Below are 15693 nucleotides of genomic sequence, written 5' to 3'. Positions count from 1 at the left end.
TTCATCTGCTTTCTTGACACAGAAAACTGCCTTTAGGGTCAGTGAATGCAGTGTTAACATGTGTGCCAGGTACTGAGAAGAGGCAAGCGCATGCTTTCCTGAATCTGCACCTTAGTGTGGCTCACCTATTAGAAGGAAGTTGTCCAGAGTATTCCTGCTTAGTGATGGTTCATCTCCCCTTATAAGTTATCTTTTGTTTATGCAGTTTCTAAATAGATGTCTTACTATGTAGCCTTTTAGCTTCAGTCTTGCTCCCTTGGCTTTCAGGATGTGGCTTTTTACAGGGATGTCCTTTAAAATAAGCAACATCTATCAACACATAGTGTTGACCTCAGGTTATTATAAACTACTTCTAACAATTCACTCACCAAAGGCCATTCCTAAAAACTAGAGACGATGAGATTTACAAGTAGTGACATCTCCCCATGTTGATTCCAATTTTCTTTTGAGGAGATTTTGGGGGACTTTGTTTCGTGTAAGTAGGGTTTAATATAAAATCTTTTGGCTATTTTTACACAGGCATGTTTTCATTTAGGGTATAGTGTTCAGGAACTGAATGTGCCTTTTGTATGTCTGCAGGGCCCTCAGTAGGAAAGTGGTGTTCTTGTAGTTCCAGTTAGCACTATAAATAGCTTTAGAATAATGTTGTGCTGAGAACCACATAGACAGTCCCCATTGATACCTCTGGGAATCTTGTGGAAAGGCAGAGAAGCAATGTTCTTTGGACTTCAAGCAGAAGAGAGAGAATCCTTGCTGGATATGACTCTCAACATGAATTTCACCTGATATTACACGTAGATTGAAGATATCCTCCTCTAGTTTCCTTGTACCCTCTGGTCTCCAGTGTGTTTGGTAGAAAACTACTTGAGGCTTGGTAAAGGCATCTGCAATTACAATTTCAATTGCCACTTTATGAAGAGAACTCAAGGATAAACCTCCCTGTTCTACATTCATTTCCTCTTGTCCATAAATAGCTCTGTTTCTCTGGCAGCTCTTTCATCATCATCAACTTGACCTAATCCAGAATTCTCCCTGCTGTGTCCTTTTGTGTTGCTGTGGATGTCTCAGCCATTCTTCGAGTCAAGTAAGGCCTGCTCTTATGGATTCTTTCTGCATAGTATCCTTGAGATAAGACCTGTCCCAGCTATCCATCCAGCTAAAAAATTACTCGGGTTGAGTCTTGTGTCTCACTTACTTCAATGTCCATTTGCCTGGCCATGACTTGACAAAAGCAGTCTTGCCCTGCTCTCCTCCATTCAAAGTGCTGTTGCCACTGCAATGACTGTTCTTTCTCTTTCTTTTTGTTTTCCTTCTTTTTTTTTTCTTTTTTTTTTTTAATTTTAATTCTGTGTTTATGATCATTTCATTTTGTTTGATTTTTTTCTCCACTGGTTCCCTCTGTCCTGTCACATCAAACGTAAGTATTAACCTTCAACGTCAAGGCTGCTCACAATCTTTTACCACCTACTCAGTCTTCTCTTTTTTTTTAATATCAAAAGACTGACTTCCATCTACAGCTGTTAAACCACATTGGTATTAATCACTTGCCTATTACGTTTTTATAGTGACATCTTTTGCCTTTCTGTCATGATTCCTTTATGGAGAGATGGAGATCTTAGATATCCACTGACCTATTTCATTGGCCGCCTGCAATTCCTTAAAATTCTCATTCACTGTGGTACCTCAGTGTGCTCGACAGTGATTAGACTAGTTACTGATGTAACTAATTAAATTGTTGTACTGCAACTAACATGCCATGTTCAGCCCACTGTTGTCTCCGTGTTTCTTTGGACATCCTTATCTATATCCTAGCTCTTGTTGCTTGTTTTAAACTTGGTCATCGTAATCTGGTGTTTGTACAAAGCTTGGCAATTGGGACTTATGAGCACCCTGGCACTTGGAAGTTCACAATTGCAGGTGATTAAGGTGTGCTTTGTTGTTGCAGGGTCTATCTAAATGGTTGATGGATTGGGATTTGTATTGGGTTCTAGCAAATTGTTCCTGGCACCTCCATTGAACTTTCCATATATACCAATTTGATAGTAACATACAGTAACATGAATAAACCAAACTCTGAAATTCAGTTGAGCTTGATTTTACACCTGATGTGAAAGCTAAAGATTTTTGCATGCTAGGGACAACATAATTTTTAATAATTATTTGGTATGTGTTTCTGTGTCAGATATTTGCAGCTTTCAAATAATTTTCATTAAAAAAGTGTGTTTGAAAAATCCTTTTAAGCACTGAATTTCAAAATACAGAATAAAAGAGGCAGACTCCTTGGGCTTAGGTATGTTCAGAATATGCAAGTATATGTGCGTTCACGGATTTCAGTTGAAAAGTTCAGCAGAACATCTTAGTATCTTAGGTCAAGTTTTACAGATACGATGATAAAACAAAGATGTCCTTAAAATAAAAGCAAGCTATTAGCGGTATGTTCAGTAATTGCTGATTATTAAAATGGGTGTAAAAGATGCAATCAAAAGCATGTTGACCGATGAGCTGAATAACAGCAGCCCAGGCACTGTTATGCTGTACTTTTATATATGCTATTCATCCTCTCCACTGTGAATACTACATACATCACTATCTCTGCCCCAGTTTTGTCAATAGAGCTCTTCATTAAATTGAATAGCCAAAACAAGCTATACACTGGAAATTATGATTTAAGCCTCCAGTGTATTTTCTGAGGCTTTAATAATAAGCCATATATAGCTGCAAACAAACTTTTTAAAGAAGCAAGTAAATGGGCTTATGTATGTCTGCAGGAAAATGTTTTGACTGTGTAACCATGATGATGTGACTGACAAGTAGAGAAACAGTGGGGGTTATTTTATATTTCTGGCTTGGTAAGTGAAATGCTACCTGGATGGAACACAGAAGTGTAATCCGGTGGAGATTTTTTCCCTTTCTAATTAGTGATACTCTGAGCTCCTTGCGGGAGACCAATTTGTGGACCTCATGCTGCATACTGCCTTCACTAAACATATATACTGCCTCTAAGCACAGATCAAGTAGCTTGGCTTCTGGAGCTTAATTTTGCTCTCAGTCTCAAAATATTGCTGTGTGAATTTTACAGCTTGGTATCTTGAAGAGTTCGTAGAGTTAGAAACGTACCTTTGTTAGATTAATGAATTCATTGTAAGCAGTGCAGCTCCTTTATCCTTCGTTTAGAATAAAAGATAAGCTGGTATTTAATTTAGTCAGAAAAGTTAAATAGTTATTTTCCTTCTTTTAGTCACTTATAATTGCTTACTATTATACAGCAAATGATATAATTTGAAGAGCACTGTGAAAAAAAAATATTGCTTTTATTAGATATTAGCATTCGAATCTGTCTGGAAGTGTGTATTGCTGTGGGAATTGGTGCTTCTGAGTCCCATCCCAGGCTCTGCTACCGATCTGCTGTATTTTAGCAGGCAACCTAATCTTTTTGTTCCTTAGAGACAACATGTATTAAATGGAGGTGTGACCACATCTCTTATGAGCAGTGTGATGTTAGTATTTAGTATCGTGTTCTGAAAAACTGTCTATGCCTAGAATTCCCATTTTACTTCCCATTTACTTCAGGTGAAAATATCTATTGGGTGCATCTATGTATCTATTGGATGCGGTATTTGTAACATGCGCGGACATCTCTGAGAGGTATCAATGGGTTAAAAGTATGAAGAAGTTTGGTATTTCAAATTTCCTAATACTTTTTTCTTTGGTGGGATAACAAAGTAGAAAAAACCCAAAGCACATTAGCGAGAGATAAGGACAACACTCAAAAGCGTAAGACTGAAGGAAAGGAAGAGTGTTATAGTTTAATCTGATTTGATTCACCAGAGTTGAAGCAAGTACATTTCAGTCTAACGAGAAATTTAGTGTACCTATTTTCCAAAAATTAGAGCTGAGTTAATGCTGTAAATAGTGTGATTGTTCACACATGATCTTCTACATGAAATTCAGGAAAGCCACACGACTGTTTTTAGGATGGCAGGCCTCTATATCTGATAACGTGAAGGAAGCTCTGATTGTGATCGCAAGACCCCTAGACCTGTGTCCTATCAGGAGAAGGTCACATGCACCCCGTGTATGCTGCACAGTTGGAAGCAACATCCTAGCACAAAGGCTTTTTATGGCATCAGCTTTGTAATAGGGCCATAATTTTACTACTTTTGAGTTTGAAATAGCTTGTGTTATCTCTGCGGAAGTATTTGAGCTGCTGTTGGGTTTTCATTGTTTTTATTTTCTATCCAATAATAAGCAGTCACCCCAAAAGTTACTTGAAATAGCAACTATTCTCCCTGAACTGTGGTTTTATTTTCTCTTGGCTTTTATTTCAGCTGCGGGAGCCAGCTGCTCCAAAGAGTGTGGGAAGCTGACTTGGAGGCCTGTCAGCTGTTGATCCGAGGGTTTCAACTGAAAGAAACCAGTTGCTGTCTTTTTGAGGAAGAGGAGAACCAAATGGAAGAGACGGAGATGACTGCGGACGGCCCATCTGATTCTGAGAAAAGAAAAGAAGGTCACTTTCCAAAGGGCACAGAGTGGGGCACTTTTCCCTGCCTCAAACACAGTGAGCTAAAAGAGGTATCAGAAATGTTCTGCAGCTGCATTTCAAGCAATAGTGCTGGTTTTCCTTTTGAGAGGAGGAGTTGAATCTGGGTGACGGGTCAGCAGGGCAGGTTAAGTATGAACTTAACATCTGGCCTCCAATCTGGGACATGAATAAATAGCTTATTAGCTTCTCAGAAGCCCTTCAACCCTTTATCCTTTCACCATCAGTCTTTTTAAAATGTGGAAATTATTCAGGCAATGAATACAGGATGTACATCAGGATTTAAAGGAAAAATGATTAAGTCTTCAACACAAATTATCAGCTGTTCCTCATCTCACTGATGAGTTTTACTCTGAGCTAGTTCTGCTAACTTCTTAGCCTGGATCTATGTTAGCTGAAATGGGGAGAGAGTAAGGTTTCCTCCCCTAGTGAAATGGCCAAAGGCTTCCTAGCTCAGATGCTAGTAGGCTTCCAGCATCCAACAAATATTAAAAAGAGGAAAAAATCATGAGGCTTAAGGGGTCTGATAGATTTCTTTTAAGTTTTTTTGTGTTCTGCTCTGTTCTTGCTTAAAAGTATACAGCTACCTAATAATATTTTAACTGCACTGCCACAGTAAACAAGCTCTTAAAGAGCTTCATCACCCATCACTGTGACAAAAAAACCCAACCCTCTAACAGGGGTTGTCAGTTTTATTACCTTGGAATTTGGTTGACAGAAATTAAAAGTGCTCTTAATCATACCTGATGATAAGAGCCATTGAGCTGGGCATTACATTGGAAGCTGATGCCTAATTTTGCATTTATACTGGCTGAGACTTAGTGGAAAGCAGGCCCTTGCCTTACTGTAAAATATCCTCTTATTAACAAAATTCTGTTTTTAAATTGGGCTTCAATAGTACTTGCAGCCGTTTCTTAGGGAAAATGGTTTGTGGACTGACTCCACATAGAGACTGTTTGGAAATGGTCAGCTGTGGCTTTTCATATTTTTTTTTCCTTTCACCCCCTCCCATCATATTCCTGATGAGTCTGCTGAAGTAATATGAGCAATTCTGTTGGTTATGGACAGCTGTGCTCCTCTCTCAAAAGCGCAGCTTCTCAGTGCAGCTGAGAATCTCTTGGAGGATTTGGAGTTTTGTGATTGTTTCCGTAGCACTCTTGAGATTTGTGCTGTTGATGATCACCTATTTCACCCCTGTAAATCCAGATGGTTTCCCTGGAAATCAGCATTGCTATCCTAGAATGACATCTAGGCAACTGAAGCGTGGTGACTTCTGGTTCTGGAGAGAGGTGCAGGACTCAGAGGGACAGGTTGCCCATATGTTTAATGGAAGAGGAAAGTATATTTGCAGTGCTTTCATTAAGCTCCTCATTTTGAACTTGCTTTTTGATAATTTCCTCTCTGTCTCTATCAACCACAGAGGGAATGTAGGGAGGCTATCCCCCTAACTTCAGTTCTTCATCTAGGTGCTTAAACTTTGTGTTATAAATAAATGCCTTTGCTGGGGATCTGGCCTATCCTGGTACCCTGAGTAAACTCTCATTTTGAGAATGAGCCAAAATCCATTCAGAAGCTGACATCCAAATAGAAAAATGAAAATGTCCATCAGTGATGGACCTGTGGAGGTATTCCTGCATCTATTCCAACAGCGCTCCTAGACTGACAAAATTGAAAGGAAAAAAAAGAACTGGTTTTGTTAATATAAGAATGTTAATTTGTTTTCCAGCCCCTATGAGTTGAGCAACAGAGCTGTGTTTCATCACAGCTTACCCAGATAGCCTTCCTCTCTTTCAGTGCTGCCTCCATTGAGGCAAAGTTACACATCAGTGATGACTGCAACCATAAAAAAACCCCAACAATATAGACTGTGTTCTACATTCTGGAACTAGGGTTGGTCAGCTTGCTTTTATACTTTCAGGAGCTGGGATGTTTTCCTTGTTGTGGGGTATAGAAGTTTTACCCAAACAAGTACACTTTAGGTAGTAAAGCTGGTAGGATCTCAGTAGGAGCGACAGGCAGTATCTAAACTTTTTGAGAAGAGCTATAGCATAACATTCCCTAGCATCTCCTAGTAATTAATCACAAGGCAGAACATAAAAAAAAACCCCAAAAATTAAAAACCTCGCATATATTTAAATATGATGCTAACTTCAATTTTTTAACATGTTGAAGTACAAGAGAGAATATGCCTTGATTTGTAAATGGACTGAGTTGAAAGGCAAACCAATTCTGTAGCATTTAAGTGCTCTGTTACATGGTATTATATTTTTTTATTTAAAAATCATTTCATACTTGTGGCAAAAAAATAAATTAAATAGTGGTGTGGCTTTTAGTCTCAAAATTTAGCCATTCGTGTGACTTTCATGGGAAAACTTACTGTTGTCCATTAGTAGGGAACCTTTTTGTAGTCAGTTATCATCAAGTGGAGATACCTAATAGAAAAGCATCTATTTGTCACAGTACTTGGCTTGATATTATTTAACGAGGCTGTGGTGTCCCTGTGAGGAGGAGTAGCTTGATGTGGTTGCCATGTTTGTAGAAAGACTGTTCTCTTCAACTGTGTCATCTCTGTTCCCCAGAGGGGAATTTCTAGAGAGTGCTGTTGGTCATTGAAGCGAAAGGAAAGTGGTATTCTTTGTATTGAGAGGTTACTAAATTACTTGCTTCAAAACAGTATAAAGGATAATAATAGCATATGTGCATGTATGCTGTGGAAGGTACCTTTCATTCCCAGGTGATGGATTTACTTTACGACGAAATGCTGCAAATGAAGCTCTCCAGTTATTTATCATGTCGTATTGGGCTAAGTATTACTGTGGATGTTGGTTTTGCTGATATATAATATACTGTTTTCTTGCATATAACTGTGTCTTACTGTATAGGTTTCATTAGAAAACAAAGAAACAAATAAGAAACATAACAATAATAAGAAAAGCAAAATAGATGAATGGAAAAAAACCCCTTCACTTAGACCCTCAGGTACTGCTTTGCAGAGGGGCCGTTTTTCATTTTTAATTAAATATCCCTGCCAGATCATATGAAATATTATATGTTCTGGTATAAAATATGTAAGGTATAAATTCTTTGAAAGTTCAGATATTTTACTGTCATGCGTGCAGAAGTTTATTAACTGTCCACAGTTACTTTATAGTCTTCATAACTGTGTTTTCTAAGACAGTATAGATTTTTTCCTCAGTTTGTTTATGTGGCAGACCGTGGCGTTCCAAAATAATCTGGTAAATTAGATTTCCTTTATAACACTGACAGCCAGGGAAGACAATCACATGCTTTGGCAGCTCAGCTTATTGAAACATCATTACTAATTTTTTGGTCCAAACTAAATAAAGAGGGGCCAGCAAAAATCATCCTGTGGAACACTCTGAGTTACTTAAAACTTAAGATGTCCTCCTCTCATTTACAGATAATTCATTAGATTATAGTATGTAAAAAAAAAAAAATGCTGAAGCAAAGTTATAGACAGTATTACTAGCTTCAGTCATGTCAAAGTCAGATTGTTGTCCAATGCATTTGTGTCCTTAAACCAGGAGAATTTGAGATAATGCTTGAGTTTTCATATAAGCGTGTACTTTCGAATTGGTAGCTATCTTGATGAAATTAAGGTGCCCTATCATTGCAGTTCTAGTTTGTCTTTTCGAGACTAATTGGGCTTGATTGTCTCCTAAGTCTCTGGGGCATTAAAGATGGGCTCTAGTTTTCATCCCAGATATGTTCCATACTTCTAAACTGACTGCAAATTATTTTGCCTAGGTGACAGGTGAGTGAGGTGGAAGTCGCTATGATCATTATTGCATAGTTAGATACATATCTGGGTGATTTCTAAAAAATACAGTAACATTTCATTTCTCTTCAGATATTAACGCCTGCTTGTTCCACTCCTTATGATATCTTGCTTTATTTTTTGCTTGTTGATATGCTTGTATGTGTTGTTTCCTTGTTGATTTGGTTGTATGTGTAAGCAAAACCTTTTTATAACACCGTAAACACTGATGACAACTAATAGAGAGATGTGTATGTGCTGGGACCTCCCTAACACCAAATATCTTGATGAACATGAGTATGTGTGCACCTGCAGGCTTGGGTTCCTGACCTGTCCTTTTTTCTTCTTCTTCTGCTATCTGGCATGCTGTGCAGTGCTCCCTCTTAATCACTATGAAGGAAAGAAACACCTACTAGATTTCAAGAAAATTGAGGGGATTAAAGTTACAAGGTAAAAAACCCAAAATTCAGTAGTGTTACATTTTGTAAGTCAGCATTTTTTGGTAGTTATCCCATCAGAATTCTTTGTAGCTCATTTCTTGCTTTTTCCACCATAAATAAGCAAAGAGCAGGGGTAAGAGTAAGGGATGCTGTCTTTTCCTCACCTCTGCATACTTCAGTTTTGCTGTCTGGGATGGTGTTTCAGGGTCTTTTGCAGAGCACTCTGGTGTTGGGAAGATGTTCTATAATTGCAAAGCCTTCATTTGATTCACTTTTTTAAAGATACTGAATGTTCTAAGTGATACTAAGTGGACAGTCATGAAAAAGTAATAATTAATATTTAATGTGGTGCCTGTCATTAAAAAGAAGTCATCACAGGATGTGACACAACATTTTTCAGAATTTAGCAACAGCAAGCACCAACAAAGCTTCTGTCAGCAGGCTGTAAACTCATTACCGTGCATTGAGATAGCCTGTGGTTCAGGAGGCAAATGTGAAATGTGTAAAGGACAAAGCCTTTAGAAAGCTAAATAAACTGTGCATTCATCTGAGTTTTAATTAAATGTTGTATTTGTAGAGCTTCAAAAATAATTTGGAAACTTTAAATTTAATCTTCGTTTTAAATGTCAGCATTAAGCATCAGTGAAAGTCAGCGTTTGAGTGTTTTTTGTATTAATCCAAGCTGGAAAGCATTTCTCTAGCAACAGGCTTGTACACAAGGGTCAAATCATCGTTGTTGTGCAGTAAGATGCCCCTTAGCTGCCTGTGATACTGTTGTGTAGTATCTACTGGTAGAAATGCTAGCTCTTTAGCTAGAGATCGTGGCATCTCAGTAAGCTTAATGCTTACGTGTGTTTTGCAGTAAAAATATAATCAGAAAATTAATATTACAGGTAAAAGAAATCTAATTGCTAAATTGTTCTTTTCAGATAGATTACTGAAAATAGTACCCAGTAATAATAATGACCTAATGACAGAGTAATGATTTTGAACTTTATTATATATATATACATACCTACCTGTGATACTAAGTATTGCCCTACTAAAGCAATATCCCCATCTCAGCTTATTTAAAGATTATCAATACTGTTATGTGTGATAAGTATTAATGACTTTCCAATAATGTTAACATCAAATTTCTTTGCTCCTCAACCAATCAATGAAACGTTGGCTGATTTCTTATAGACTTTACAGATGAAGCAAGTTTTTAAAGAGGAACTGGCTATAGTTAGCACATGTTACCAATACAAAACATCAGTGGGGTCTCTTGTTTCTCCTGCCCAAAATCACTTACAGGGTTTGTGCCAAAAAAAAATTTCCGAAGACTCTTGAATGGTTTATAAATCCGTAAAAGCTTGATAGAAAAGTTTGTTTCAGTCTATAGTTAGTCCTTCAGTTTTATAGGGAGTATTCTTCGTGGGTTTTAATTGGGAAGCCAAAGGCAGGCTTTAATAAAATGTATTCAAATTTAGCTTTAAATATTGGGTGGCTGCCACTGCTCTGTTATAAACGCAATTGAAACGTTTCATGCATGTGAAGCAAAATGATGTAATTGTTCAGCTTATATAACTTTTTAATGTGCGATATGGTTTTTATAAGTTCCATTGAAATCTTACTGTTTATATAGCATGTATCTACCATATACTTAATAATTTATCTCTAACAGGTTATGGAAGACATTTCATTTGGAGCAGAGGGTCATTTATCTGAGGTAAGTGTTTTCTAGGCAGTATAAAGCCGTGATATTGCACAGACTTCTCTGGGTCTCAATTAGATGACACTTGTTTTTATAGTATTACCTTTGGGTAAAAATTGCTAGAGAGTGTGCGAGCACTTAAAAAAGCAGCCAAAGGACCAATAATATTTAGCCATCCTCACTGTAGCACGGTAATGATGCTTAGGAATGGAACAAAATCATCATGCTGTACTTGTTTCCTTGTGTACCACTAAAAATACCTTTGAATTTACTTTTGAAGTATGTAAGCATACTGCAGTAGAATAGAGGGCAATAGGAATTTCATTTGAATAAAAACACTGGGTGTTTGTCATCTTACACATTTTCCTAAATAAAAAGATGTTAGATCCTAGTCTATATATTTGAGACAGTCTAGGATAATTGACTAACATGAGATACGTTTCCTATGAGAGTAAGTGATGAGAAAAATCTGCTGACATACAAAAATCTGTCTACGTACAAACTAAGGGTTTAGGTAATATATGTGTAAGGAGGGTTACATTGATTCTAAGGGCTGTACTTGATTCAGTTTAGTGCATTTTTATATCGGTATATACCTTGGGTTGCAACTTACATATTAAGGAAATCTAGTATCCAAGCGTTGTGTCCAGCCAGCAAATTAATTACACCTTCCATAAGCATGGCATACATGCCACCTGTCAAGTACAAGTGACAAGTGTTCAGCCAAGCAAATATTAAATAAATAAAATAAATCGCAGCTTGGGATAACTATTCAGATGAGGCATTTCTTTGGATTCCCACCAATGAATCCAAAGATTGGGTAGCAGCTGGATTGCTCCAGGAAAGATTGTCTAACTGCAAGACCAAACTCAGATTGTTGACCTTGTGTACAAGGACGCTGTGACATGAGAGCATGCCTAGGCTGGACTGCTTGGCTGTGTGTGAGTTCAGCATAAATAAAAACAGGAAGCCTTGAGAGTGAAGGTGAACTTCGCAGAAAATGCAAATAGTCTTTCTTATCAGTGAACTTTGTGAGTTAAAGCAAAACTGTACAGGTGCTCATGCCCACAGATGACATGAAATAGGGGCAGGTGGTCCCATGGGATAAAGGTAGCGAAAAGATTTAACGCCAGCAGGACAAAATACTGAGGGCACATTTGTAGTGATGGCTGCCAAGACAGCAGAATATTTGCTGTAAACTAAAAATTGCATATGGTCTGGACCAAAGCGAATGAGAGTACAACTGCATGCTTGTGTCCAGCCGTGACCTGCGCTGAAAGCTGTAGTACAGCCCAGCCCTTGACTGAAGAAGTTGTTCTTTTGCTTAACAGGAGATGTGCCCAGAGTATGAGTGTGATGTGTGTGCTGGCTTTGCAAATGCACCAGAGCTCACAGGCATAGAGGGCTGCAGCTGTAGAAGTATTCACTAAGAGCTTAATATCTTAAGAGTCCTCACAAACAGAGGAACTTTGCCCTTGTGAAGTTTTGAGGGGAAGAAAACAGCATAAAGAGAATAGAGAGCAATGATACAAATAAAGGAAGCAGAAATTTGTTAAAAACCCAGGCTCTACCACACTGCCACAGCTGGATTGATGTTGACTTGTAGACAGCTCTATAAAAGCTCTGTGAAACTGTCAGCACCCTGTACCCTGTCAGGGCTTTGCCTAAATGTTCCTTTGGTGCTCTGGTCCCCTAATCCACTCCTGTCAGTCTTCCCATTGACTGCAGGAGAGCACCCTGTTAGTCACCCCAGATTTTTGCATCTTAGTGACTTGGGAGGAGAGATGGGAGTGAACAATACTAGGAACCACCTATAAATGATACCCAGCTATGCTGACTCCTAGCACAGCAGGGTGTGGACACTAGAAAACAGTTTGATGCTTTTGTTTCTTTTCCAAGTCCTGGCCCACTGTGAATTTTTATTGGTAAGTCAGTAAATAGCCTCATCCTCCCACAGCAGGAACTGGAATTGTCCCGGTTTTATTAAATGAGCCAGTGAAGTAGTCCACACTGATTTTAGGAAGTCTGCACTCAGGGGAGATCTTCAGTCTACTAGACATGAGAATGGGAAGACTGCTGTCACCCAGACCTCAGCAGGATGCTGGAAGGCAGTGGAAAGCTCTGTTCCTGCGTAGATGCTTTTCCAAGGACCCTCCTTCGTAACTGTAATGGAAGATACATGAATTGCCAACATCGGGCTGTAATTTTGATGAGTCATTTAACACTCCCATGTGGTGGTGTATCCCTGCGGAGGAGGGAAGGGGATCAGTGCAAGCAAAGGCAATGTGGGAAAAGCATGTGATGATGGGGATGAGGTAGGGTCACAGTTGCAAAACAGCTGTCTGGAAAGCTTTATGCCCAAATTGTTGCACATGAGAAACTGAGGAGTGTGTTGTGCTGCTGCAGTTTCCTAAATATACATAAACAGGCTGATGGAACAAACTAGCAGTCTGTAAGTGGAAGGTGACGAGGGCAAAAGTAATCGGGAAACAACCTTGATCCCTCTTCTGAGAAACTGGCAGACAACCATTCACCTAAACAAAATCAGGGAAGCAACCGGTGAGTTTTTGTGGGACAAACTCTGTAGTTTGATCATCAGCAGATGATCTTTGGTACCCTCCAGAAGACATCATGTGTATAGTACAGCACCATCTTCTTTTGGTGCAGAAAAGAGCAAGCACAGTAACAGACTACATATCTATGTCAACGACTCTTCAGTGGCCCAAAAGAATTTTGAAAAGGAAAGGACAAAATTGTTCCTAAGGATGAGCCTGGAAGGGTACTGCAAAGTGTAAGAGTGAGCCGGCAAGACCAATGAATACACCAAGGTACTGTAAGCAAAAGACATGCCAAGTGGCAAGGGAGTTCAGGGACAAGCTATGTGTAAGGGATAGGTGAAGAAAGCATGTGTGTTGTCTAATAAGGAAGGTAAATAAGAAAATAATGAAATGAGAGCAGAGGGCAGAAATATTTTTTTTCCTTATTTTCTTTGCCTTTGGTCTTTCTAAAAATGATAAATTATGTCCGTATATGTAGTGCTCTTAGTATTCACTACAAGGTGGCAAGAGATGAACACAGTAAAGGGTCCTAAGGCAAGTGAGATGTACTTGAGTCAGGCTAGACTGATGAAATTTCTTCTGAGTGCACAGGAGCCAAGAAAAACAATCTCCAAACCATTAACAAGCTTCTTTGAAAACTCCTAGAGGAAGCTTGAAGTCCCAGCGGATCAGTAAAAGGCAGACTTGGTATTTGCCTTTAAAAAAGGTGTAGGCCAGGAGTTTACGTGCCAGTCAACATAATTTCAATTAGGATTAGAATTCCAAATGCCCTTGATAGATTGAAAGAATAGCCTGAAATCAATAAGATGGGATACGTTAAAAGACAGGTGCAAATTACATTTGAAGAAGTACAAAAGTTGGATTTATGTATACAGATAGTAAAGAGCAGCTAAGATAATACTGCAGAAGCAGAATCTAGGGTTATCGTGGACTACAAATAAAGTGGGATTCATCACCTTCATCCTGTTGCAAGAAAGGGCAAATGTCATTTGCAGTCTCATTAATGGGAATGTCAGTTGTAAGACAGAAATAATTACTGTGCTTAGCTGAGAATGTCAAAGCCTCCGGAGGACTATGGCACTGGTCTGGGCACCTGACTCTGTAGAAGATAGGAACACACTGAAGAAAAGAAGGAAAGGAAAAGAAATAAAAGGTTTAGAAATCCTGGTCTGGTTGAAAGTCGAAGTATTCAATCCCATTAAAAATAATGATAAAGAGGACAAAGATTAGTTATCATTGTGTGCTATATAAGGATAAAACGTCACTGTCTTGTTTCGTAGCAAGGGAAGTTTGCGTTAGGAAAACTTGCTCACTGCAAGGACAGTTTAGCCATGGAGTAGGCTCTACTCTGCAACCTGAGCCACAAAATCCCTAAATCCCTGTCAGCCGCTAAGAGCTGTGTAGACAAACACCAGCTGGGGACAGTCACGGTGGGCTTGATCTCACTGCAAGTCACAGAGTGGGCTTTGGTGGTCCCTGGTTACTTCCTGGTCAGCCTTGCCGTGATGCCAGGATGGTGTTGGTCATGAGAAACTTGCATTATTTTCAGAGTTAGAGTTGTGGCCTGTTCTCAGTGGCCACTTTGCCCTCCTCATCTACAATACCTGCCCAGGGTAGTGCAACACGGGGCAGGAAATCTGGGATGCACAGCAGGGACGAAGCTTCCTCCATCTGCACTTTGGACACTTTGTGGCTGCGTAGCTCATTATCTGAAGGCATGTGCGCTTAGCCTGCGTGCGACTGAAGTATCTGCTCAAGCAGGACAAACATATGGATGGTTGCCTTTTGTTTCTAGAAATTTTTAAGAGATGTCCTGGCCTGATCTTGTGTAGTTTCAAGGGCTCACAATTTGTTAGCTTCTGCAAGGGGCGAGAAGTGCATGCAGCCCTTCTGCCAACAATAAGTCACTGTTCTAAGCATTTTGCTAGAACATGAAGTGTCTGTCTGCAAGGGCAACTTTTCGTAGTTGTTATTCATGTTATTTTGAATCATCTTAAATATTACAGGAGAGAGAGGACTTAGTACAGGTAAAAAGAAATCTGGCTTTGATGTTCTGCAGAAGGTTCTCTAAGGCTTTTATTTTACATATCTTATTGGGGTTATGATATTGCTAGTTTGAAGAAAAACAGCTCCTTTTTACAGAGTTCCTCTGTAGGAAGAACAAATGTTAAGGATAGAATAGAATAGACTATTGCATTTGGAAGGGACCTACCACGATCATCTAGTCCAACTGCCTGACCAAGTTAAAGCATGCTATTAAGGGCATTGTCCAAATGCCTCTTAAACACTGACAGGCCTGGGGCATCGACCGCCTCTCTAGGAAGCCTGTTCCAGTGTTTGACCACCCTCTCAGTAAAACAATGCTTCCTAATATCTGGTCTAAACATCCCCTGGTGCAGCTTTGAACCATTCCCATGCGTTCCTATCACTGGATACCAGGGAGAGGAGATTAGCACCTCTCTCTATATATATACACCCCTGTCTGGGAATCCTGCTTCTCAGCATGACCACCAAAGACTCTAATAGAGACTCTAATCCCTAATAGTTAGATTAATCTAGCTGCTAGAATACCAATTCTTCTATATAAAATTGCTGACCCAGACCCAAGTGAGTATGGAAGGGGTTTGCACCAGAAAAGCTCATCAAACATTTTCCTTAAGTAATGCTGTCAAGGAGCTGGT

At 39.1% G+C, this 15693-nt stretch overlaps 1 protein-coding gene across 1 annotated transcript in view; it reads left to right on the top strand.

Moving 5' to 3' along the window:
* The window catches only part of DISC1 (DISC1 scaffold protein), a 209641-nt gene that overhangs the window by 178023 nt on the left and 15925 nt on the right, over positions 1-15693 (top strand). The window contains 2 exon segments of the mRNA XM_063329039.1: positions 4329-4572; positions 10425-10469. Coding sequence (XP_063185109.1) covers positions 4329-4572; positions 10425-10469 — 289 coding nt within the window.

This window comes from Chroicocephalus ridibundus, chromosome 3 (assembly GCF_963924245.1).
Source record: "Chroicocephalus ridibundus chromosome 3, bChrRid1.1, whole genome shotgun sequence".
Taxonomy (NCBI): domain Eukaryota; kingdom Metazoa; phylum Chordata; class Aves; order Charadriiformes; family Laridae; genus Chroicocephalus; species Chroicocephalus ridibundus.
This window is presented reverse-complemented; position numbering and strand designations above follow the sequence as displayed.